At 36.9% G+C, this 26,306-nt stretch overlaps 1 protein-coding gene and 1 non-coding gene across 2 annotated transcripts; one reads left to right on the top strand and one right to left on the bottom strand.

Moving 5' to 3' along the window:
• Nucleotides 1–1,619: 1,619 nt before the first annotated feature.
• On the bottom strand, nucleotides 1,620–19,923 carry BACH1 (BTB and CNC homology 1, basic leucine zipper transcription factor 1). Its single transcript, XM_008592674.1, has 4 exons — nucleotides 19,646–19,923; nucleotides 15,386–16,732; nucleotides 12,784–12,990; nucleotides 1,620–2,316 (listed from the first exon to the last, which is right to left on the bottom strand). The coding sequence occupies exons 1-4, from the start codon at nucleotides 19,871–19,873 to the stop codon at nucleotides 1,897–1,899; spliced, it is 2,202 nt and encodes a 733-aa protein (XP_008590896.1). The 5' UTR covers nucleotides 19,874–19,923; the 3' UTR covers nucleotides 1,620–1,896.
• On the top strand, nucleotides 6,670–6,743 carry TRNAT-GGU. The gene has a single exon. It is a non-coding gene; the product is annotated as a tRNA-Thr (tRNA).
• Nucleotides 19,924–26,306: the final 6,383 nt, after the last annotated feature.

Here is a 26,306-nt window from a genome sequence, read left to right as displayed (position 1 = left end):
AAATTACATGTCTCCAAGAAATAGCTACATGGGATGATATATACAGATACACCTACACACGCACAAATTCATTTGTAGCATGGGATGCATTATCATAGAATTACCATTCTCCCTGACAAATTTTTGAGTACTTATGAAATCCTCTAGAAAATAAACAAGCCCAGCTAGTTTTCTCTTAAAACTAAGTCAATAACAGAAATAACTCACATACCACTGAAAAATAAACTGGCAATATCCTCCCCCCACGCCCTGATCAAAAACGGTAACGTTTGACAAATTACTATGAAACATTAAGACTGGTCCCCACATACTCTCATGGCAAAGGTCTCAGACTTGTTCATACATAAGAGGTGGCTGTCTCCCACACGAGCTACACAGGCCCTTCATCAGACTCCAGATGCAGTCTATAAGAGTCTCTCGGTGTCTGACTGTAGTGAAATGAAGAACTTTCTATTTCAAACACTATAAACTACTCCTATGTACCCTTTAAAACTGGCTTCTGCAAATGTTTCTGTGAATGTGAATATATGTAAGTTTTTTTAATTGCTGAGAAGGTCCATAGCTTTCATGAGACTCTCAAACAAGTCTGTAATTCCAGAATGCCTAAGGACCACTGCAAAATGTTATGGAATAGGTCATGATATTATAAAAACATTTTATAACAGGATCAAATAAACACAAAGACTGATTTTTAAAATGCCTAAGTCAAAATGACTTGTGTGCCTTTATACCACACCAGATTTGGGGAAGAGAGCAAGGATTAAACCTGGTTTCCAAATGCAAACTCACAACAGTACAAGATCTAGTTTCACCCTCTTTCACAAACCTGCAGAGTTGCTGCAGATACATTTTTATCTACAATAATGCTTTTTACAAGTAAACCGTAGGACTTCAAAAGTAGGATGATAAATGAACTACACTCCTGGTAAACATAGGCAATTTTCTTCCCCCCAGTATCTGGTTGTCTGGCATTGGTGACCCATGGTGGAAAGTGAACAGCCTTGTATGTTGGTGAGCTCTCACTCATTCTAGGAAGCCTAAGATAATCCTGACAGAGCATTCACTCAGGCCACTTTATCTTGTGTCCTATTTCTTCTTCCAAAGGGACAAGAACGTCAAGAAACAGAAAGTTCATGATGGGCCCAGATGTCATAGAGACTGAAGAAGAAAAATACAAAAATGGAAAATGACACTTATTTACTGTTTATGTAGCCACAATTTCTACAGTCAATATTGAGGAAGGTCAGAAGACCTCACCTTAGGCCAACCACCTGTCCGTTTACTAAATCTTCCTAGTTTAGCTTAGGAGTCAAAATGAAGTCCAATCATTTTAGAAGGAGCTAAAGAGCAAAGCTCTAAGATTCAGGCAAGATGATTTATTTTTCACACTGCAGCTCTACACAAATATTCCAAGTAGCTGACACCCTACTTCTGCGTAGAATAAAACTATTAGCATTGCTTGGGGAGAAATTTTCTTTTAAACCAGTATATTACAACAAGGTCAGATTATTAAACTCCTGCAGGCCACTTATTTAGTAGGAACTATCTGCAGATATTTCAAGCTGTTAAACTACTGTTCGGTATGCTGCAGTTTTTACTCTCATATTTACTTTGAATACTGGAAAGAGTTATTACCAATAGTTATTAGTCTTTAAAACCTGAGTTTTAAAGTCTTACTACATTTTCGCATGTGATTTTTCAGTATCCAGGAGGCAAATCACTTCTGTGTCTCTTGTGGACTCAAGGAAAAATTAGGGTTGACTTAAGAGAAATTCCTTTAAGAGCAAACTAACAGGGAAAAAACAATATTGTTAAGCAACAGATGGCTGTATTAGGCTTTCAAGACTGCCAAAACTTCAGAAGAGAATTAGGTGGCTTGAAGAAGTGAATGCACGTTTACTCATCAGTAGTACACTTATCGGTCATCTGCTGACAGAAATCTGAGATCCCGCCACTCTGACGACACTGTTCCACAAGTCCACCTTGCTCAGAGGCGGCTGTGGGGGTCTGCTGTGATTCCTGCCCCCGCACATAGCTGCACTCACTGTTTCCACTTGCACTGGGAGGCCCGTCAGATGAATTAAAAATTGATGATAATGCAAGCTCACCATCAGGAGTAGTTTTTCCTTTTTCAGCAATTAAAAAGGAAAGTGGGCAATCTGCGGCTGAGTACTTGGCAAGTATCTGTATTTGTTCTTGACTTAGAGCTGCTTCTTTACAGACTTGCTGGCAAAGTCCAGTTAGGTTCTGCTTTGTCTCACCCAGAGTTGACAAAATGTGATCTCTTTCCTTCAACAAGTTTTCCTTTTCATTTTGCTGTGAAAGAGAACACAATGACTTGTGTTAATTAGCTCAATCAACATTTCTAAGATGATCAAACATTCAATATCTACAATGTCTTCTCATTAAATAACATCACATGAAATTTTTCCTTTCAATTCAATTCAAATATATATTAAATACCGAAGATCCATAATCTCTCATCCAAAACTCTCAGGGCCACAAGTATCTTGGAATTCAGAATTTTTCAGATTTTATAAAGATAACATGGGTGCACACATAATTCCTCTAGCAGGTCTGAGGCAGCACCCCATTACCAAACATCTTTACATTTCTAAGTAAAACACTGAAACAGCAAATAATGCACAAAGTAGGATAAAGACTCTCTATAGTCTGATGTCAATTTGGGTCTGTTTGGGGCCAAAAAAGTTTGTGATAAATTCACACAATTTTCAGAGCTTTCTGAATATGCAGACTGCAGATAAGCAGGTAAGCTTGACATTTTGGATGGAATACAACAACAGAAAATATAAGTACAATGAACATAGCTTCACTACTGAGATTCAAATCATTATAAGATTAAACTAATGACTAACATTTGGTGAGCAGTTACATTATGCCAGATATTGTGCTAAATGTTTTCAAATATGCAATCTCAGCAATATAATCCACATAATGATTCTGTTGATTTAAGTAATATTAAACCCATTTTAAGGGTGGGGCTAAGAGTTTAACATGCCCAGAAACAGAAAAGTAGTAGGTGAGTTACTGAACTGTGAAGAATTTGGGGGATGACTTTGTGTTTGTTGTTATTTTTGTTATTATTATAATTTTAACCATAAAATCTTTTCAGAAGTTTTCCTGGTTCCTGCCTCTCTGTCCACATCACTTATTGCTAGTGACAGCAAGTTTTTTTCTATCATTGTCCTAACTCATCCTTCCTGTTCCACCATTTTATTGCTTCTAAAGTTAGGAAACCAAATAATTAAGCTGTTTATAACATAAGAGTAAATAAATGTTGACAGAAGGTCAAAGATTTCTCTTGTGAAATTTCTGACAATTCTGATGGCAAATCAGAAGTCTGTTCTGCTTGCTTTCTGCTCGGTAGCAGGTTCTGGAGAGTTGAGGATGCCAGTTAATATTTAGATGGGTTATTTCATAGTGCTAACTATAATTGTCATCCTTTAGATTCTTTTCTGGCACAAAAATAGCTAAAAGGGTAAAAAGAACTTTGCTTTATACAAAAGTACTGTTACAGTTTTATATAAAGGTATTACTACGAAATTATGTGTGAGTCCAAATACTGGTAGTTTTTAAATATTTTAAGGCCATCTAATATTTTGAGAAAATATGCAATGAACACAAAGTATTAAATTTTTATGCTGCAAAGTATTCTCCTCCAATTTGTTCAGATTTTTATACAACAGCTTTTTTTAAAAAAAGATATGTCAAGAATGAGAGAGAGAACGTGTATGTAACCAAGATCAATATTCAGCCAGTATATTTTCTCTTGTGCAAAGTCTGTCAGTTGCTGTCTTCCAATAAAATGAGTCTGCAGGTACCAAGAAGGCGAGAACAGTACCTGCACTACCACGTGTCCAGAGAAGGAACATGTTTAATGCAATCAGTACCCTTTCTTTTATGGCTTCTCAGAAGCCAATCCAAATGAGGATGGAAACAAAACTTCCAGAACAAAGTGAGAAATAATCTTTCTTTAGTCACAGCAATATTCAGCCATGGATTCCTCTATCAAAGTTGGGATGATTCTGCTCTAAATAGCAATAGACAAAATTTCAACTGCTGGTTGGTCTTTTAAATCAAATATGGTTAAGCAAAGTAATAGATATTTGAGCTTCCTCCCAGGAATTAGAACCACTACTTAATCTACAGATCCAATGAAGATTGTAAGTATTTTATAACTTCTGCATTTTTACAAGTATACAAACATCAATACCATCTTTAAATATTCTCACTCCTCTCACCCCATTAAATACAGGATGACATCGTTTTTTAAGTATATCCCATAAAAGATGGCTTGCTTCTTTACAACACCTAAAGCAACAGGTACAACCCTGGAACTCTATCATAATTATTTCTATAAACTAAATGCTCCTATCTGTTCCTCTGCGCTTTAAGCTAACTCCTACACAGCTACGTTTCCAGGCAGTCAGCTGATGTTTCCACTTCACTCTAATTTTAAAATACCAATTTACTATGATAGTAGTCAGCTTAATAACTGAGAGTTAAGTAAATAAAAGTAATTCAATCCCTTCATGACATCATTACTAAAGGCACTTCCCAAACATACTACCAGTGATCTGCTACCTATTTTTACAATACACAATGGTACTTCAAAAAGTTCATGGAAAGATCCAGATTACCTTTTAATTCTATTTTTCCACGAACTTTTTGAAGCATCCTCGTATTTTCATTTTCTTATAAAAGCAACTGTATAAACCATAAGTTTGAAGTATTGTGCCTTTAATCACAGATCTGTAAGAAAATGAACAAAATTGGCATCCTGGTGCCATTCTGCAATTTATGCCAACAAAACAACTTTACATCTTAATCCACATTTTGAACAGTTAATGTGCAATATTCATTGAAATATACAAAGTTTTTTTTAAAAAAATCCTAAAGATTACTCACCCAACAAGGCTAAGGAATAGAAGAATTTGGCACCAAAAAAAGCCGGATGACAGTGGCAATTTATTTTAGGGTAAAGAGTACTCACTGCTAAAAAAGAGTCACTTATAGTTCCTTACTACATAAAACCTGTGAACAGATAGTCCAAAGAAATCTATAAATGGCCCTTAAAAATATGAACAAAAATGCTCAATTTTACTTATAAGAAAGATAAAAATAAAAGCTACCATGAGATACCAATTCTCACTATCTGATTGGAAAAAACCAAAGCTGACAACAACTCTTTCTTGAGGCTGTGGGCAGACAGACACACATACGTTGCTGGTGGGAAGGCAAAATGGCACAATTGCTATGGAGGGGAATTCATTAATATCTAACAAAATTACATATGTATTCACCTTTGATTCAACAATCCCACATCTAGGAATCCATCCTAAAGATACATCTCCTTAAACATGAAAAAACAGTATACAAAGTTGTTTATTACAGCATCCCAAATGTCTACCAAGTGAGTGTATGAATAAGCTGTACTACAACCACATTTGACTACTATGTAGCTTTAAAAAAAATCGCAACCTCTCTGAACTAAGAAAAATATTTCCTAGAAATCACTTCTTAAGTGAAAATAGTAAAATACAATACAGTATATATAAAATACTTCTATGTAACAGAAAAGATTACAAGAATACACATAAAATATTAATCTGTTTCTAGGAAAGAAACACAGGGGAAAAAATCCAAAACCTAATAAAAATGGTTACCTATAGGAAGTAGCTATGAACAGAGTATAGGGAGAGGATGGAATCAAGACTTTAAAGTATACTTCTTTAAAAACATAGTTTTAACTTTTGAACCATATAATATCAAATGGATAACACAAAGAATTACTTCAAATAACTTTAAAACTTCCATACTCTGGGATATATTTTAAAACAAAAACCACAAATAAACCTTAAATTTTACTCAATCTGCTTATTGCAGTAATATTGATTGTAATTTTGTGACTATTTTGTATACATATATATATCTTAGGATAAGGCAAACAGTAAATATATTAATATAATTGTAGCCAAGATTTTCCCTGTAAATGATAAGAGATAAAATAATACATAAAATAAGCAAGGAAAAAGCTCTACACTGCTAAATTTGGACTGGAAATATCTACATGAACTCATGATCTCTAATACACTTTTTACTTACATTTACTGAAGCCTGGTAGATGTACACACACACAGACACATATATTGCCTAGTTCTGTCCACTGAAAGAGTCCAGGAGTAACACTCCAGCAGTGGTGTATGCTTTCCAAAGTCTAAAACTGCTAAAAGAAGCCAAGGGTTTTAGAGAAATAAGTGATTCCAAACCTTGGAACAAGGGAGGTAAAAGGTGAGCCTGTGACCGGTGCTGGATGGTACAGTGCTCTAAAGGGGTCCTATCAGAAGGACAGCAGCTGGCCTGAAGGGACTTCTCCCAGGCCAAGTGTGAAAAAAATGTCAAGATCAAAATAGCTAGTGACTATTATTGAGTCTAACAAATTGAATTAGAAAAAAATTAATCCATGAGTCCACAGTGATACTACAGAGTAGTAGGATGAAGGGAAAAGAGAAGGAAAAGAAAATCCTTTTTAAAGTGAAATGCCAGCTAATATACATGTTTTAGTGAAATAAAAGAATTAGAAAAATCACTGCTTCACAATCCCCATTGTAAAGGCCATCAGCCTATGTTAAAAACCAAAGGAGGGCTGGCCAGTTAGCTCATTGGTTAGAGTGTGGTGTTGGTAACTCCAAGGTCAAGGGTTCAGATCCCTGTACTGGCCAGCCACCAAAAAAAACCAAACGAACAAAAGAACCAAAGGATGTAGGATTTGGGGGGAAAAGGTTACCCACAAAGTGCCTAAGTAGTACTTCACAGATCACTGAGCAGTTACAAGGGCAAATAAATATAACTTTGAAAATGAAGAAATCTCGGGCAACTTCTACCTATGCAGGTGGGACACCCTGACCACAGTGTGCCTCCCCGGGTGGTGCAACATGAAGGACACAATACCAGTGAATGTTTTATCTCAGTCTAAACAATTCAAACATTTCCAGTTTATGTGAAATAAAGTGATGGAGGAATTAGTTAAATAAAGCCATGGGGAAACAGACAAATATTAAAAGCAGGACATTTTATAAGAATTCTGGCATGGACTCTTCAAAAAGTTATCGTCATAAAATAGCAGGGAGGTGGGAGGATTTGTTCTACATTAAGAGACTAAAAAGGTTTAACCAAATGCATTATTTGATGATTATATCCTAGTTTGGAAAAAAAAGAAAGCATCTATAAAAGATATTTTGGAAAAAATCAGGGTAATTTGAATTAGGACTAGACATAATATTGAGGATATTTAAATTTTTTCAGGTGTGATAAAGATATTGGTCATATATAAGAAAGCACATTTTTAGAAAAGGTATGTTTACGCATTTAAGGATGAAGTGTCATAACAGTAGCTTTCAAATGAAACAGAAAATAAAAGGAGAACAAAAGAGACAGAGAGGGGAAAGACTGCAAGACAGCAGGACAGGAATGATAGTCAGAATAAGGGGTGAGAGACCATGATCAACCAAGTGGGGTTAGAAAGAGAACAAGAATGACTGACAGAGACAGAGAGACACAAAGCTCCACCAACCAACCAGCATACAGACACAGCCAGATCAGGGTAGGGAGGCACAGCCCTGGCGAGAGGCAGACAGACACACAGGGGCAGAAAGAAAGAGATCAGGACAGACAGAAAGAGAAATAAAGCAAATGGGGCAAAATATCAATGATTGTTGAATCTACATGGAGTATACAGTTATTTACTGTACCATTCATTTAACTTTTCTGAAAGTTTGAAACTTTTAGAATGGGGGGAGGGGCAAATGAAGCTCAACAAAAAACACACACATATAACTCTGGCTCCCTATGAGACTGTAAGTGAGGACTATGCCTTATTCACCTTTGACTCCCTGATGCCTAGCACAACATTTAACATGTAGAGACTGGCAGATACTCAGAGAAAGACTAGCCCTGAACATGAGCTGGGCAGTATGTAAAGCTTTCCATCCTAACCTCATTTGATCCTTGCATCAACACTGAGGTAGATATTCCTCGTCCCATATTATGGATGAGAGATGGTACTGTAGGTTAATTTCCCCAGGCCACAAAAAGCTACCCAGTGGCCAGGTCATTTGACTCCAAAGCCTCCATCTGACCTCTGTGCTCTAGTGCAGTGAGTTTAATGTACACAATGTCTACCTTGGAAACTTTCATAAATTGCATGTTCCTGGGCCCCTCCCACAGGTCTGTGATGGGACTAAGTAATGTCCATCTTTAAGGGGCACCCCCAGATAATTCTGTTGCCAATGGTACACAGACCACATTTCAAGAAGTGCTGCTCAAAGGCATCACGGAGTGACAGAGGACAGATTCCAGAAGGGCCATTAGGGTGTGTTTCGATGGAACAGCCAGTAAAATATGACTGGTTGTGGACAGAACATGTTCATTTTTAATAAAATACAATCTTCACCACGAAATGCAGAACACTAAGAACAGATGAGGTTGTTTCACTCCTGTCCCATCAGAATGGTGTCTGAACACCTCAACCCTAAGCTCAAGTGCTCTGGGAATATTCTGATTTCTGATCACTTATAAGTTGATATCAGTCAACAATATTTGATAGTTTCTAAGAGAAATACATTTTGGTGATATAATTTTTTTTCTTTAAAAAGCAGAGTTCCCTTCATTTCAGTGTTACCTTTTTTAAGGTCAAAATGGTTATCAGAGGTGTGCATTTTCTAACTTCTGAATTAATCTTCCAGAAAAGAATAAAACTGGACTTTGTAAACAATCAGATATAGACAAGAGCCTCATAAACCAACACATTAACAGAAGTTGAATGACTCTTCAACTTGGTTCAAAGACCTTATATTTATTAGTTTAAAAACTCACGTTCTTGGTTTGTATATAATGCGTATTCAATCCTGACAGTAAAAGCAATAATTAATTAATTAATGCCTAACCCTTAACATACTAAAAACTTCAAAATAAATGTTATCATCAATACCATCAATTTATCCACCAACTAAATACACACCTTTTCCTTCCTTCAAAGTTTCTATTAGACTCGACAGAACTTCTTGTTGAGAAATATAGTTTATTGAATGCAAACTAACATCTCTCTCTTGACTCTTCCAGCACACAGACTACAAAAGTGTCCCTTATACATGACATACTACTGACCAACCTGAAAATATTTTAGAATGATTATTCTATTGTTATCAAAACACTTTTTTCATGCACTGATTCATCTGCAGTCTATTATGCTATTATACTACTCTTTAGACCAACTGTGAAAAGTTATAAGATTTCTCTCTAGGAAAACAACCAATAGCCACAGACCAAAGTTTTCTAAAATAAGGGGCCCTCTGCCTGAATATTACCCACAGCAGTGCAATAAATTCTGTGAACTTATTTATATGTTTAATCCAATCAGGCATTAACTATATGCAAATGGCTGTTCAACTATGAAACAAGTAATTTCCCTTAAATAGGTTTACTAAAATCCCACCCAGACTATAAAGAGTAGAGACACTGCTCATCTACTGGCTATGCTTCCAAAAGTAACATCTCAATTTAGAAAAAAAAGAAAAAGAACATCTGTTCACAACCTTCTGTATTCTCAACTTTCCATGCTACTAGGTACAAACCTGTAGCTGTAACTCCTCTTGGTTCTTCTCTCTTTTACAAAACACAACACCCATAACATCACCCAATAACCAGGATCCAAGTAGACTCCATAACATAATACATTAAACATCAAATTATTTTACTCCTGGGAGAAGGACCAGCTTTCTTATTAGCTAATAAGTAGCACATTTTCTGCTTATTTTTGTCTGAGCAAGATGTCTGTGGCAGGACTGAAATTTGTAATGTGGCCCTTACATCTGCAACTGGAGTTTGTATAAATCACAAGAACCGACAGTAGTGTGAAGGACTGAGAGTTCCAGGAACCGGCAACACAGAGCAAGTCTCTCTGATGTGTAAACTCCAACATAACAACTTCTCTGAGGGGATTTTGGAAGAGACTGAATTGAGCTCAGACTTGCCCCTATCTGGATACAACAGACCCCTGTCAGGCTATCTGCTCTGCCTGCCCAGAAAGGAGGACTATTGGCTCTTCTGCTATTTTGTCCCTGCTCTCAAGTCACAGAAGAGGACACTTGAGCCTAATTAATTAGCCAACTAGATGCTCTCCTGCTTGGGAATTCAGAACTGACTAAAACTGTAGTCTATCTAGCCTCCATGGGCAAGTGGAAGTGTTCAGGCACTGTGCAGCAGCCCCTCTCCCAATATGCACTCACCAGCACACACAGCCCTTCTGTGGATGAAGGGTGAAGCAGGTACAGAGATGAACTGAGAGAGAAGAGTCTTCCCTAGGTTCCTAGCACTCTTCTGCTTCCTTGTTCGGTGCTATTTACGAGGCCTGGCTCCATTCTCCATCTTCTAAGTAAGACACATCTATCTCCTTACAAAAAATTCATTCATCTATTCTTCATTCAAGAGTCTGTTTCACAAAGCCAGAGTCCAGATTGATACAAAAGGTAAACAGGATACTGACCACTCTGATTTTTGATTTCATAAAAACTGCTGAGAAACCAAATATTACTTTGTATTAGCAATTAACCAGTAGTTAATCCACTGACTATCTGAAAGGAACTTTACTATGACGAGAGAGGCAATGTTAAGAGTGAGGTACAACCCCAGAGTTTACTATTTTGGGGTAGAAATTAGGAAGGATGTCAAGAAAGAGAAAACTGAAAACTGATCAATAATAACATAGCAATAATAATAACAATAAGTGCATAATATTTCTTGAGTGCTTATTATGTTCCAGGCACTGTTCTAAGTTTTTCAGATGCATTAACTCATTTAATTCTCAAAAATGAGTACCTACTCTATAAAGTAGGAAATAATATTATCCCATTTTAGTTGAGATGAGAAGCCTGAGGCACAGAGAAATTAAATAGCCTTCCCAAAAGTTACTAAGTGTCTGAGTCAGAATTCCACACTTTTAACTATTGTATCTCCCACCTCTTTCTATTAAAGCAAAGGCAGACGGAGCAGAAAGCCCAAAGAAAGTAGCAAGCCCTCTTCATCCTATTTATCTGAAATTTAGTAAAAATATCAATTATACAGCAATCCAATGTCTGACTTCAATCAAAAAACATAAATAAGACCTTTGAGCCAGGAAATAAAGCACTAAAGGGTAAAAGCTACTCTCAAACATATTTGCTTAGTATCCACTTGTAAAATAAAGTTACTGATGAAACAAACTTCATCAGTCTTGTTTTGTTTTGTTTTTATTTTTATTTTTAGGAGAGTAAGAAGACTGGATAACTCCTACTTGTAGCTATAAATGACAATTAGTTGAGGGGAAAGAGCACTATAAGAAGCAGAACTAAGCATTCTAATAGTACAATTTTCTGTAGACTTCCATATAAAAAGATCTCTGTATTACAGTACAGAACAATAGCTAAAGCTCAAAATGCTATATAGTCTGTCTGAAGACAAGTAATTGTTTAATCCAAAGTTGGATAATAAAAAAGAATACTAGTGCTTAAAGGTATGACTGATACATGCTCCAAAAAAACTGGGTAAGTATGAGGGAACTTCAAAAAGTTCATGGAAAGATTCACATTATCTTTCAATTCTATTTTTCCATGAATTTTTTGAAGTACCCTTATATTACTGAATTTGTAACTCTTCCTCTTTGGTCCTAACAACTTTTAATTACTCATCAATATCATATCGGCTTTTTTAATATCACTCATGCCTCAATCAGTAAAACATCTGGTATCTCCTTCATCCTTTTATATATTTACACTTGGTCTTTTTACATAAATAAAGTATATGCACAACATATAAACAATAAATTTTTATTTTCAACTTTTCTTGAAGGTTTATAAAGATTGGATTATTTTTCTAAATTGTTGCTGTTTAATTGCCATTCATACCTAGAATGTTCACGTTTGAAGACTTGCTACAATCACAACTTTATGCTTTCACCAATAATTAACAAGGACACCCAACTGCTTATTTAAGGAATATTTTTACTACTTCTAGGTTATTTGCCTACTGTCTTTAACCATATTTTCCCCCTTAGCTGGCTGTACTATCATAGTTGACCTTTTGAAACAGAGCAAAATAATCCATTTTTCGGTTAATTTGTATTTTGATGCTGGAATAGAAAATAAGACTCAATAAGCAGTCACTCTTCTCACTTAGGATCTCATCAGATCTTAAAATTTTCTATTCTCATCACCATATCATATCAGAATTTCTTCCCTTAGATGAAAGAGCCTGGTTAGTCTGTTCATTTTTGGTATCAACTAAAACAAGTTATTCAGGTCTATAGTTCATTTAAACAACTGGAACATTAGCTTTTACAGACACCAAACATGTCATGAAGAAATTTAAGTGATTTATAATTTCTTTTATCTTTATTCAACCACGAAGAATTAGATAGTAAAATCATCGTTAATTTGTAAATGATTTATTTTTTTAAAAAAGCACCCAGAAATAATTCTCAAGTTACATATCATAGTATATCATGCTAAAAATATAGAATATTTACATAAGTAAAATAGTCTATGAAAACCCTATTTTTTATTTCCTTATCTTTCTGAAAATGCCACATAATTTTTCATAATTGATGTATTTAAAAATTAATACATAATTGAGCATTATATCTGGTCTAGGAATTCAAATAGCTATGTCCTCTACAAAGAAGAAAGTGGTGGAATTAAAATCGTAACAAGAAGCAGCTTGTCCACTTACCAGTTTCTCAATTTCTGATTCAAGATTCTGGATACAATCAAGTTTTCTCTTGCGACAGCGCTGCGCAGCAATTCTGTTTTTACTTCTTCTTCGAATATCATGGATACAATCCAGTTGTTCTGGAGTCAGCTTATGCATTTTCAACAAAGATTGAAAATCATTTCGAGAAAGTGAAATTATTCGTTGGGCATTAAATGGCAGTTTTACCTGGAATGTGAAATAAACATTAGTAGCTTCTATTGTATTTTATAGTTACAATTAAATCTAGGAGGACAAAGATATACATCTAGGTCTTTCAAAGAACTTCATTTAGATGTTCAAAAAATAGGCCTTGACTCACAACTTCTATATAATCTATTATAACCAAAACTGATCATTTAATTGATATTTCTAATCTATTCTGGAGTGCAGAAGACAAATAAATCAAGAAGCAGATACTTTCAGCAAATCAAAAATATTAACATAAATACTAACATACTTAAAATGGAAAGATAAAATTTATTTTACTATTGCAAGTTAATACTCCACTAGTACCTGTAAGCCTCTTTCTAAAGTGTTTTTAATATGTTTTTGCTCAACCCCACAATAAAATTTTATTCTTTGAAAATGTCTATGTAGCACTGACTTAATATTGGTATGATTATGCTAGTAATTTATAAAGCATTTCAGAAAACCTATTTTTCTGTCAAGAAAACGGTAGCTTCACATAACTTATTTTAAAAGCTACACATTTCACTTGCCGATATAGAAAAGGTTAGAAAAACCTTATGAATATTTTAAAGTCATTTCCAACATACTTAAGTTTAGAGAAAGGACAAAATTTTTTTAAAAACACAAATGGAACACTGGTCAGTCCGGCAACCTATTTAGCTTGCCTTTCAAGCTTACAGAAATTAATTATAAAATATGTTCTAAATTTTTTTAAATGTTTTATTTTTAACATTCTTTTCATAGTAATTCTAAATTCTGTGTTTATAAATGTAACAAAAATCTATAGATATAACCCATGCATACATATTAATTGTTAAATTAAATCATCAATCCACCTCCTTCAAAAGCCCCAGGGGAGGGAAGAAAAGCTTCTTTCAAGCATTTTGTCTAACAGCTACAAAACCAAAGAAAATGCTAAAGAATGGAATGTAGAAAAATTGGAACCTTTGTACACTGTTGGTGGGAAAACGGTGCAGGTGCTATAGAAGACAGTACAGAGAGTCCTCAGAAAATTAAAAATGTAACTAACATAGGATCCAGGAATCTCACTCCTAGGCATTTATCTAAGAGAACTGAAATCAGGATCTTAAGAGATATCTAAACTCCTATGTTCATTGCAGCATTTTTCACAATAGCCAAGATATGGAAACAAACTAAATGTCCATGGACAAATGAGTGGATAAAGGTGGTGTGTGTATATGATAAAATCCTAGTCAACCATAAATGAAGGAAATCCTGTCATTTGCTACAATATGGATAGATTTGGAGGTCCTTACGCTAAGTAAAATAAGCCAGACAGAAGAGCAAATCCTACAAGATCCCACTTATATAAGGTATCTTAAATAGTCAAATTCACAGAAACATAGACTAGAATAGGGGCTGCCAGAGGCAGAGAAGTGGGACAGGGGAAAAGGGGGAATTGCTGTTCAATGGGTAAAGTTTCAGTTACACAAGATGAGTAAGTTCTAGAGATCTGCTGGACAAGACTGTATCTGTAGTTAACACCACCATATCGTGCACTTAGAAATTTGTTACAAGGGTAGATCTCATGTTTAGTGTTCTTACTACAATAAAAATAAATAAAATAAAACATAAGAAAGGAGTAAAATGCAATGGGTAAAATAGAAAAATAATTTGTATTTTAAAAAAGTGCAAATTGCAACTAAAAAAAAGAAAACAACATTTGAGAACTAAACAAAATCATATTAAAAAGATAAAAATTTTCGAAAAAAGAACAGGCCCTTACTATTACTAAAATTTTAGTAATATTTTACAGAAAGCAGTTAGCAAGTACAAACTTTTGTACACAGACCAAGCTTGGTATGGTTAATACCACATCAGCTACATATAATTCATGCTAAATTATTAAAGCATTCATTAAACTAATAGCTAAAGTGGCGAAGGGAAAACAAAACAAAAATCAATGGCCATGAAAAACTACGTCCAAGACAAGTAGAAGCCACATTACTACAACTAGTTACTGTCAAATCTATGCTCAGTGACTAGTCCCAGGTCTAGAGATCCACGTGACAATGAACAAGACTGAGTATATGCTGCATTTTTCTAGGAGCTATCATGTAATGATCATAGAATCATCATTCTTTCTCCTCTTGGAACCTGGCATTTGATATAACAGTTAAACAGCCAATGTGTGAATCTACTCCATGGTTAATACAAATACACCTACTTGAAACACACAAACGCAGAAGTCCTTCAAACTTCATCTCATTCTTTTGGTATTTACCACATGATCCTACAATTACCTGTGTATGAGTTTCTTCCTCCCTCCCAGAGCCTGCTCATATCCCTACTGGTGCAACAGGAGCTGACCCAGAGTAAATCGCAGTTAATCGGTGTTAAAATAATGAATTAAGAACATACTCCTGCTCACCTCACATTCTTGTTCTCTGGCTGAACATGATTCACTGTCTCCTTCTGTGTCTGTCTCAGAGTCATCTCCCAAGCTAATCACACAAGCATATGGACAAGGTTCTTGCTGGGGTTCTGAAACATAATCATCGTTTCCAATTTCCAAATTGCTTGAACAGCCTTCAGTACTCAGAGTACTTATGAAAGGGCAGTTGACAGAACTTAATGTCGTAAAAGTCCTCTGACCTGGTTCTGGGCTCTCGCTGATCCTGATACCTAACCAGGGACACTCAGACCGCTTCTGTGAGTAGATCTGTTCAGAGCCATCTTTGGCCACAGCAGGTGACAGCTGCATTTGGCAAGGAGAGTCTGTGCTGCAAATGTCACTCCAGAAGCCTTTTGCTAGGTGTTCTGCCACTTCTCGTTCCACACTACTCCGATCGCTAGATGCAAGGCTACTATCTTCTCTGGGGCCCGAGTCAGATTTCAAATGTAAATCTTGACTTTCACCAAACGTTTTCTCTTCTGCAACATCTGGACCTGACAAAGGCTTTTCTGCTAACACTGTTGTGTTTTGCATACTAGAAAAAGTCAAGTCACCATATTGGTCATATGTGTGTAAAAGAGACAGAGAATAAAGTCCATGAGCGTCTGTAGAAGAACTGTGGGGGAAAGGAGTCACTTCTGTTTTTTCAGCTGGGCACAAAGAAGCAGGCTCTTTCTTCTTTGTTTCTTCATGTTCCATTGCTAATTTACTTTGTTCACATTTTAAAATCACCTGCAAATCTGCACAGTCCTGGACTCCTCCTAAACTTTCATTTTCAGATGTCTCATTTGACTGAACAGAAGCAACATGAACGTCTTTGACACTGGAGTCTACAGTGCGACCTCTGTCAGTTCCAAATGCTTTTTGGAATTTTCTGTATTTGGGGCATAAAGATGGCAAAGCCAGGGCAGCATCCTTTTCTAAGTACATGGATTCATACGTTTGACTGGCACTGTCTTGTAGAGGAGGCGATTCTTTTGCATTTCCTTGATACCTACGGAGTTTACATTGAGGAGTCTGAACATTTTTATTTTCCAGAAACTCCTCCACTTCATCAATTTCTAGATCCCTCTGGTCCAAAAGTGAAAACTTAAGGTCTGTTTTCTGACAGTGTGAGGAGAAGCATTTTTTTCTTGGGCATTCCTGCTGGTCTGCAGTGGAGTCCAAAAACTTAAATTTGAGAAACTGAAAGCAAGATTCCTCAATATTATGTACACTTAAAAATTCCACACACTTGCACACTTCATCCACATTGTCTTTATTTAAAATCAGTTTAGCAGTGTAGGCAAACTGAATTAGAGGTTCAAATCCTTTAACTGTCACCTGTTAATATACAAAATAAAAACAAACACATCACTTGAAAGCTGGCCAGTAGATAAAAACAAGGGAAACAGAGGGGAATAGAGAGACGTATAACTTATTTGTAATAATTATAAACAGGTATTTTAATTTGATAAGAAAAATATTCTTCTAGAAAATGTAAAACAAGGGAACCTGAAAAATCATGCTTATCACACCCTAGTCATTGGGACCACACCCTCCACTTTACAGATTCCACTCTTAATTGCACATAAACTATGGTTTACTCACATGAAGTAAACATAAGACATTACCACAGTTTTCCCAAGTTAGTGAAAATAAATCATCTGTGAAATAAAGCAGGAGGGACACCACTTGCAACACACACAGTGAAGTACTAGGTGTCTGTTGTTAGCCCAGGTCCACACAGACACTATATTCCAAATAACTCCAACCACTATAAACTACAAAAGTGGAATTTTTAAGGGTAAAAAAATTATGCATGAGGCACTTACAAAGAAGACCTGACCCATAACAAATGCACGATAAATGGTAACTATCATCTTTATCTCATGCCAAAAATTTGTAATAATAAAATTTTAAAAGATTAAAACTAAAGAAGTAATTTAAGGGAATTTCTAAAAATCATGCCTCAGTACTGTTTCAGCAAAGATTCATAAGCTCTAGGTAACAAAACTTGCACATTTACATTGAACCTGCCTCTGCAAGTGAAGGACAAATGGAACCTGCTGAAGTGCAGAGAAAGACTCATGCTGGGTTAAAAATACAAGATTAATTTTAAAACAATGAGTTCCTACAAGAGTGATCAAGATATTATTACTTGTGATTTTCTAAAAAACATGCTAAGCTACGAGTATTTAACTTTTAAATGGTTAAAATAAAAAAGTGACACCACCAAATGCTGCCAGGGACGCAGAGAAACTGGATCACTCACACATTGCTGGTGGGATGTAAAATGGTAAGGCCACTTTGAAAAACAGTTTGGTAGCTTCTTACAAAACTAAACATGCAATTACCACATGACCCAGCAATTGCACTCCTGGTCATTTATTGCAGAAAAATGAGAACTTATGTTCTTGTAAAAACCTATACACAAATACATTAATGTTGACAGCAACTTTATTAGTAATAGGCAAAAACTGGAATTAGCCTGATTTTCTTCAATAGGTGAAAAAGTTTAAAAAAAAAAGAAAGAAAGCTAGTACATCCATACTATGGAGTACTACTCAGCAATTAAAAGAAACAAACTATTAATACAAACAACTTGGGTAATCTCAAGGGAATTATGTTAAGTTGAAAAAAGTCAATCCCAAAGGGTCACATATTGTATGATTCCATTTATTCATCATTTTTGAAATGACAAAACTTTAGAAAAGGAGGCGAGATTCACGGCTACCAGGGCTTAGAGTTGGAAGAAGGGGGTAAGGGAATGAGGGGATGGAGGATGGGAAGGAGGTGGGCGTGATTATAAAAGGGCAACCCAAGAACCCTTGGGTGTTGGAGCTGTTCAGTTTCTTAACTGTGGTGGTGGAAACGTGAACCGTTACAGGGGATAAGAGAATTTAATACACAAACACTTAAATTAGTACATGTAAAACTGGAGCAATCTGAGTACAATGGGTGGACTCTATCACCGTCAATATCCTGGTTGTAGTATTATACTATAACTTTGCAAAACGGGGGATACCGGGCAAAGTGTAAAAAGGAACTTTCTGTATTATTTCTTAAAGCTATACATGAATTTATAATTATCTCAATTAAAATTTTTTAAAATAAGGTACCTTTTAAGACTGTAAACCATACAATGTTTTCAATCTGTCGGTATGATGAAACACTTGTAATATGTGAAAATTTATGATTTATACTTCAAATTAGAATGAAATAAATACATGCATACATGCATACACCTTTCCTCCCAAACCCATAAATCAAACTTTGCTCTACTTGGAAAGTCCCACTAAGTAATTTGAAAATACAGTTGACCATTCATATCTGTGGGTTCCACATCCATGGATTCAACCAACCACAGATCAAAAATATTCAATAAAAAATAAAAATAAAAACAATACAATAAAAATTATACAAATAAAATATTGCAGTATAACAAATATTCACATACCATTTGCATTGTATTGGGTATTATAAGTAATCTAGAAATGATTGAAAGTATATAAGAAAATGTATATAGGCTACATACAAATACACCATTTTATATCAGGGACTTGGGCATCTGCAGGTTTTGGTATCCACAGGCGGTCCTGAGACAAGTCCCCCGATGATACCAAGGGATGACTTTATGAACCATAATAAACATATCTCCATTATATGTGTTGTTCCTTTTCAAAAACAATGGTTAGTCTATAACTGGTCTTTTTCTTGGCACTGTACCATTCACTTTGACTTCTGCTGCAGAACTGATAGATATAACCTGTTTCCAATTCCAACTGTCTACAACCCACGGAGCGTGCCCTGATTTGGTTATTTTGTCAAAAACAGCATAACAGTGGGTCAAGTTATTTGACTGCTCAATAAATTTTTTTTTTTTTTTTTTTGTCCTTTTTTTGAGACCGGCCACACTGCGCTCACCCAGTGAGTGCTGTGAGCACACCGCTTATCCCTATATAGGATCCGAACCCGCAGCGGGAGCGCTGCTGTGTTCCCAGCGCCGCACTCTCCCGAGTGCGCCACGGGCTCGGCCCTCAATAAATATTTTTAACTAACATACAAAATTAATGATTTTTCTTGTAAATGTCACAATTTCTATGAAAAAAGCTAAAGAAGTGGTTGCTGCAAAACCTAAGAAATGCTCCTCAGCCACCTCACAAAGAGACTGTGCTTTATTTTTAACTTTATAAACCATAAGAAACTTAACTAAATAAAATTACATTAAGATCACCAGAAGCATGGACCTCTCACCTCTTCTGGTAGAGTAATATTAAGCTCTGCATTGGCCTGCCCTACAATCCTCGAGTGGAAGTAACTGCTGCATGCCGCCAGCACCGACCGGTGTGCTCGGAATCGCTGACCCTCCACGAAGACAGTAACGTCACACAGCACGTCTTTCTTCCGTTGGTCATTGAGGCTGAGCAAGACATTGGTGCTGTGCACTGAAGACTCATAGGCAAAAACTGCGTTCTCACTCATTCTGCATAACAAATGGTGTCAGGAAGTTCAGCGGAAAGCATGCTTCTAATTGTCACCAACCTGCAAAGACACACACAAGATTTCACTTAAAATCTTGTTTAAAAATCTTTTTAAAAATGACAAAGTGTCAAATATAAATTAAGATACATGCTTATCACTGAAATAAACATGAAAATAGAAGCTTTCAGAGGAACAACCTAGAAGCATTATTCAGCAAACTTCATTTAAAATAAGTTCTTGATAACGGTTTTTCTAACTAGTATAATTTAAGGGAAAAGGTTCTTGGGGTGAGGGAAGGAGGAAGGTTTTGAACCAAGAATTTCATGGCCCTTTGAGAGTGAGACATTTCACACTGAGAAACACCTATTACGGACATATAGAGGGGGCCAGAAGATTTCTGGGTGGCATCCCAACTCTGTTGTAAGGATAGTTAATGGGTGGGCATGTGTGTGTGAGAGTGTGTGGTGGCAGGGGAGATCCCAGAGGTCACACTTTGGGATGAAACTGAACATTGGAACAGGCACATGGCATTCCACCATTCTCCATGCCCCATCCCCCAACATCTGACAGATGGTAGGAGAGTTCAGTACTTTGTAACAAAGGACACCATTTGACAAGAGGTAAAGTTCTTCCAACAGAAAGAAGGAAATGACTCAAGTTTGTTAGGCCAGATCTTTTTATATAGCAAGTCTTACTCTACACTACAAAAGGCAGGCAACCAGTAAAACTAAGTCATTATTAAGAACATTGTTTATCTCACATAGAAACTCCTGGTTTTCTCCAAATGTTAAAACATAAGAGAAAGTTATCAAAAATGTGTATTTTTTAAAATACGTATTAACATGTAGTAGCCTCTAATCATTTTTGGATCACAGACATACTATTGGCAAATAAATAAATAAATAAGGTATCCCCAATACACATATGTTTTACAGACATGTACTACTATTCTGACATATATGTTCTAAAACACACAGAAGTTGAAAGTGAGAGGTTAAGAGAAGTTCTTTTCTCCCCCCACCCCCACCACCCGTGGGAAGCACTCCAGGTGTGCATACCCCCTGCAGCTATCACACAGATAGAGGCTGATAAGCTCTGTGAAAGCTCTTCACAGTATCATTCTTGCATCATTCACTTCCCTTCTGACACCTTACTCACTGTTACTCACTGCCTGAAGCACAGGAGGCCCTCTAATGGCCAGCAAATGAGTATGTTACTGTTTCCAGATTCACTAGACTCCATACAAAAATGAAAGGAGAAATAAGGACTACTAAAGTTCAGACAGACCAGGCCGAGATCCCAGGTGAATCCCGCCTCAAAGACAGGCTGTTGCAAACATATGAAATGCATCTATAAATTCTCTCTACTTAATATTTATCTTTAAAGTCCTCAATATAACTAAAATGTTAAGCTCTTCGGAAGAAATCATTGAAAATAAAGTCTCTCATTATGTGGTTAAACTTCACATAAGATTAAGAATGATAACCTATCATTTACTGATTCAGCATACATGTGAAATCATTGGTAACTTTGAAATTAAATACAAGAACTAACTTTTGGGTTGTGCCCACACAAAAGAGTAGTGAATTCCTTTTAGCAATCGATCTTAATCTGTCAGTTAGTACCACAAGGAATTAGTGTTAGGAATAGTAGGGAGAAAAAATCATTCAAAGAAATTGGAGTCTTTTGTGAGTGGTACCACACAGGCCACTGTCTCCTCTCTCTCCAAGACCGTACACACTGCCCAGAACACACTGGCCTCCCCGGACAAGCCAACTCCATAAGCCCTGCTATGTCCCTACACTCAAGTGCTCAGCCTCCCTATTCTTTGCTGGCATCCGGCTTACAAAGCCTTAAAACGATACTGATCTGACTTTTATAGCTTGTCATTCTGCTGAACACAGCACAGCCAGAAAAAAAAAAAAAAATGTAAAAACATGCAGACTGGTGTTACTATAAATTTACCATATGCAATCTCAGGATCTCAGTACTGTTTATCAATTCTTTTGTATGTCCCTGTCTCCTGTTCTCCATAATAGCTTTCCAATTTGCCACCTTTCTCCTCAATCAGCAGCTCTCCCAATAGACCACTGTAGCTGTGATCCAATCTCAGAAAAAAATACCTCACTACCACCAGCTCCACCAGGTTCCCTCTTCTGTTGAAAACAATCATTAATGTCTTACCTTGATCCTATACCCTCTGCGCTTCTCTGGCATCTTGCTCCTTCTCTTAATACCCTCTCTCACATATATCCAACCTCTCTCTCTATGCTGGCACCTTCCCATAGTTTTTGTTCATAAACATGTATAAGTATCTCCAGAGACTGTCCCCAAAATACCAACTATGAATGGTAAATACGTATTAAGCTCTAATTCTGCACCAAGCACTTAGCTAAGAGCTAGATACGGTTTACTTAACTCACTCCTCACAGCAACCATATGACAGAGATGCTCTTCTAACATCCGAACTTGACAGATGAGGAAACCGAGGCTTGGTGAGGTATATCTTGGTCAACATGAAAAGTCCAATAAAACAGAGAGGGGGAATTCACACCAAGGATTTTTACTACTCCATTACTGTGTCTCCAGTTAGTATTTCCTGAATGCACAGCAGAGACTCACTGAAGCAATGTGGGGAGTCACATATTACTAAAAGTTATGCTTGAGAAGAAGGAAATTGGCCTGACACAAAGCCAGAAACAAACGAATTAGACCTGGGCTTCAGCATCAGAAGGACTCTGGACCTTGAACACTAGAACCTAAGGGTTCTTTGGATCCCAAGGTGTCTCCCACAAAAACAGTGCCCACACTTTCGGTCCAGAGCTGCTGCTAGCCCACCTCTACACATCTGTAGCCCGCTGCTTCTCCTCCCGCCACCAGCTGGCTCACTGCTCACCTCAAATTCCAGACAGATTACTCTTGGCTCAACACCCCTTTCAGGCAGTATTTGGTAACAGATCACCTCACGGGTCCACGGCAAGCTTATAGATTTGCTGCCCTTGGGTGAGATGCCAACCCTAAGTCCTATCAGCTGCAGCTGAGAGAAACTAGAGAAAGATGTGGTGAGACAAATACTGACCCAGGAGGACCCCCTGAAGAAGTGGACTGAGTGCAGCATGGACCATGACTCATGTGGCCCACACCAGAAATTTGGGACTCATTTCTGACACCTCCCTTAGCTGGGCCCCTGTATCCAATCTCTCACCAAGTCCTCCTGCCTCTGCCTATTAACACTGAGGACCACTCTTCATCTGCACTGCCACAATTCCAATCCAAGCTGTCATCGGCTCATGCCTGGACAAACACTGCTCTGCCTCTCAATAGTTCACAAGCTCACACACGTACAAATATAGTCATAGAAAATAAAAAGTGAGGGTCCGGCCCGGTGGCGCACTGCTATAGTGCGCCGCTTGGGAAGCGCGGTGGCGCTTCCGCGGAGGGTTTGGATCCCACATGCAGACCGGCCGCTCACTGGCTGAGCGAGGGGCGGGAGCAACACCGAGGGTTGCGATCCCGTGGCCGGTCCCGGTCCGGTACGGGCGCGACACTGTGGGTTGCGATCCGTTGCCGGTCACGAAAAAAGACAAAAAAAAAAAAGGAAAAAAAAGTGAAACGAAGTTTCACATATCAATATTTTATCCTTACTACCTGCAAAATACTCTCATATTTTCTACCGTATCCTATTTTTTTTAAATCCTAGTTGTGATCACTCAATTTCAAGACCCACTAACAGACTATCTCCTTACATACTGAAAAGCACAGGCCCAGTGGCTAACAGCTCAGGGTTTAGAATCATGTGCTGAGTTCAAATCCAGCACTGCCACTTACTAGCCATATGACCCTGGACAAGTTGCTTACCCTCACTGTGTCTTGGTTCCCTCACCTGGAAAACAGAAATAACACCACCACTTCATGGGATGTTGTGAAGTTTACTTGAGATGATAAGGGTTTAGGTGAGTGCTCAGCTCATAGCAAGCAAATAATAAATATTAGCTGTTATTAATGATGATGACAATATTAACAAAAGCCTTACATCCGTCAAAAGCCTCTCTTGATCCCCTCCAATTTATTCTCTCCATATCAAAGTGACTTCTCCCTTGTCAAAAATCCTACGATGTCTTCCAAATTTCTTGTGATCATTTCAAAATCTTTAACATGTCCCCGAGACCTGTGTGGTCAGATTTTCCTTCTATTAATCCAGACTTATCTCAAGCCTTTGTCTCTCTCTCTTGCCACTGTCCAGCCTTACCATCCCTCTCCCTTCCTGCCCCATAGGCACCAAGCTCCTACTCATCCCAGGACCTCTGCACAGGCTGTGCCTGCTACTTCTACTCTTCAGCAGGCTAACTCATCTTTTAGATCTCAGCTTAAATGTCACAACCTTGCCTGACTGGTTCTCTGCCATAACTCAAGCATATAATAGAGTACCTGGCCCAATACAGGCACTTGCTGCTGAATGAATGACTTGGCATTTTTATTACAAATCCAAAACCCAGATCATCTAGATTTTCTTCCAATATATAAACAATGCCATTGAGCCAAGCACTCAGAGAAAAGTTCTTGAATGGCTTTTCCAGAGCCACAAGGGGAAAAAGGGAAGCTCATCCCTCTGGGAGCTAGAAATATACCTGCAAGACAATTGGCCAAAGAAGAGCAATGGTTGGCAACTATAAACACAGCCAATATAACTGATTTATAGGAATGAAGACACCTCAGCCTTGGCTCTCATCAGCATGAGACACCACACAGAAAGGTGTTCTGAAAAGCAACTTTCCTAATTTTAGAAAACCATCTAAGTGGTCAGTAATTCAATTTTACCCAATAACTATGTAATGACTATACCAGTAAGAATGACACAGGTCCTCCTAACATCCGTTAGGCACCTTCTAAGATTTCTTAAACCTAAAAGTAAAATATAATATTCCAGCCTTCCAGATCTAAAATTCTATTAATGTATTGATATTAAATTTAAATTCCTATGTTACACCTATATTTTTCTATGTTCTTGGAAATATATACTATTGCCATAATTCAAAATAAAGGATTGCTGACTCATTTGCTAATGCTAATAAAGGATGAACAGGCATTTTAAGGCTTCCTGCTATTTAGAAACAACTTCTCTCTGCTCAATATATACAATTTAAGATTTAATAGTTACCATTTAAGATTTTGCTTTCAAAATCATACAGAAAATAAAACAAGATGCTGTGGCTTTATCACATTTTATTAACTTCAAAAATAATTTACTTGAAAAAAACTTTTAAAAACCTAAGGTGAACATCTGATCATGGAACCGGGTCTACAATGCTTCACATTAACAGAAATTCAGAAGATAATTTAGTACAAGGATAAAGTTCCATGTGTATAAAAGAGCTGGAATTACCTCGGGTCCCAAAGGAATACGCTGTATTTTTTTTTTCTCAAGGTAGATGCATACAAAAAATAATCTAACACTAAGGATTCATTTAAAAGAAAAAGGCTACCATCCAAACATTGTTCATCTTCACTGAATGACAACCAATGTACTTTCTACAAGTGTTTACTTGTACAACGCGATGCTCTAAGTTCTATGAAAACACAAAAAATAGTCCCTACATTCAAGAAGAACATAACTTAAATATGTTCAAAATGGGTATGATGCCTCAGGGTGAAAGAGACAACAATGATCATTATAATCAATTTACACAGAAATGTGGACATTTCACATTTCTTTGCAGAAACTCTTCAAACAAAAACTACTTCCTGGTCAATTTTCATTTAACCATAATATTCGATGAATGAGGGCAATTATTTCCAAAATAGTTCTATTAGTCAAAGGGGGTGGCCTCAAGTGGCAACCAGCGAACAACAGAAATGGCACATATGGGCAATTGCTGTGGCCTTTATAGAAAGCAGTACCCTAGATCTGCAGCCTAGTCAATTCCTCAGAACCTGCCTTCTACTTCTTTCTAGAAGCCATTTGGAATTTCTACCTTTTCCTCTTCACTGCTTCTAACACTGCCTTTGTCCCTGTCAATTTCTTTTGCCTCACTCAACATCAGGGCAGGGTCTCCAACGGCTCAAAAGAAAGAAAAATTCCTCTTACCCTGATATCTTTCTTGGGTGCAGACTAAGTTTCAAAATCCCCCAAGCCAGCTCCTGTTATAATATACCCAAGATATACAGAGTTTGAGTGTTCTTCTGAACTTAGGTGAACTTTATCTCCAATTTTCCAAGTGAATGGCAAAAACCCAAGGGTAGTACGTATGTTCACCTTTAGTCCTCTGACTTTCCTTTAAGGGTCTTTATTTAAAAAATTATTTTAAATTTATGGTGGAGATACCTATAGGAAAGGAAAGAATCTTTTTAAACCCATGGCTCTTCTTTTTAATCACTCCTAATTTTCAAAAAAGTCTTAACATCAAAAAATCTCTGGGAATTTAAATCAGGACAG

Source organism: Galeopterus variegatus, unplaced genomic scaffold (genome assembly GCF_000696425.1).
Source record: "Galeopterus variegatus unplaced genomic scaffold, G_variegatus-3.0.2 Scaffold8165, whole genome shotgun sequence".
NCBI classification, from domain to species: Eukaryota; Metazoa; Chordata; class Mammalia; order Dermoptera; family Cynocephalidae; genus Galeopterus; species Galeopterus variegatus.
Note: the sequence above shows the minus strand (reverse complement) of the source record. Positions and strands in the feature narration are given on the sequence as shown.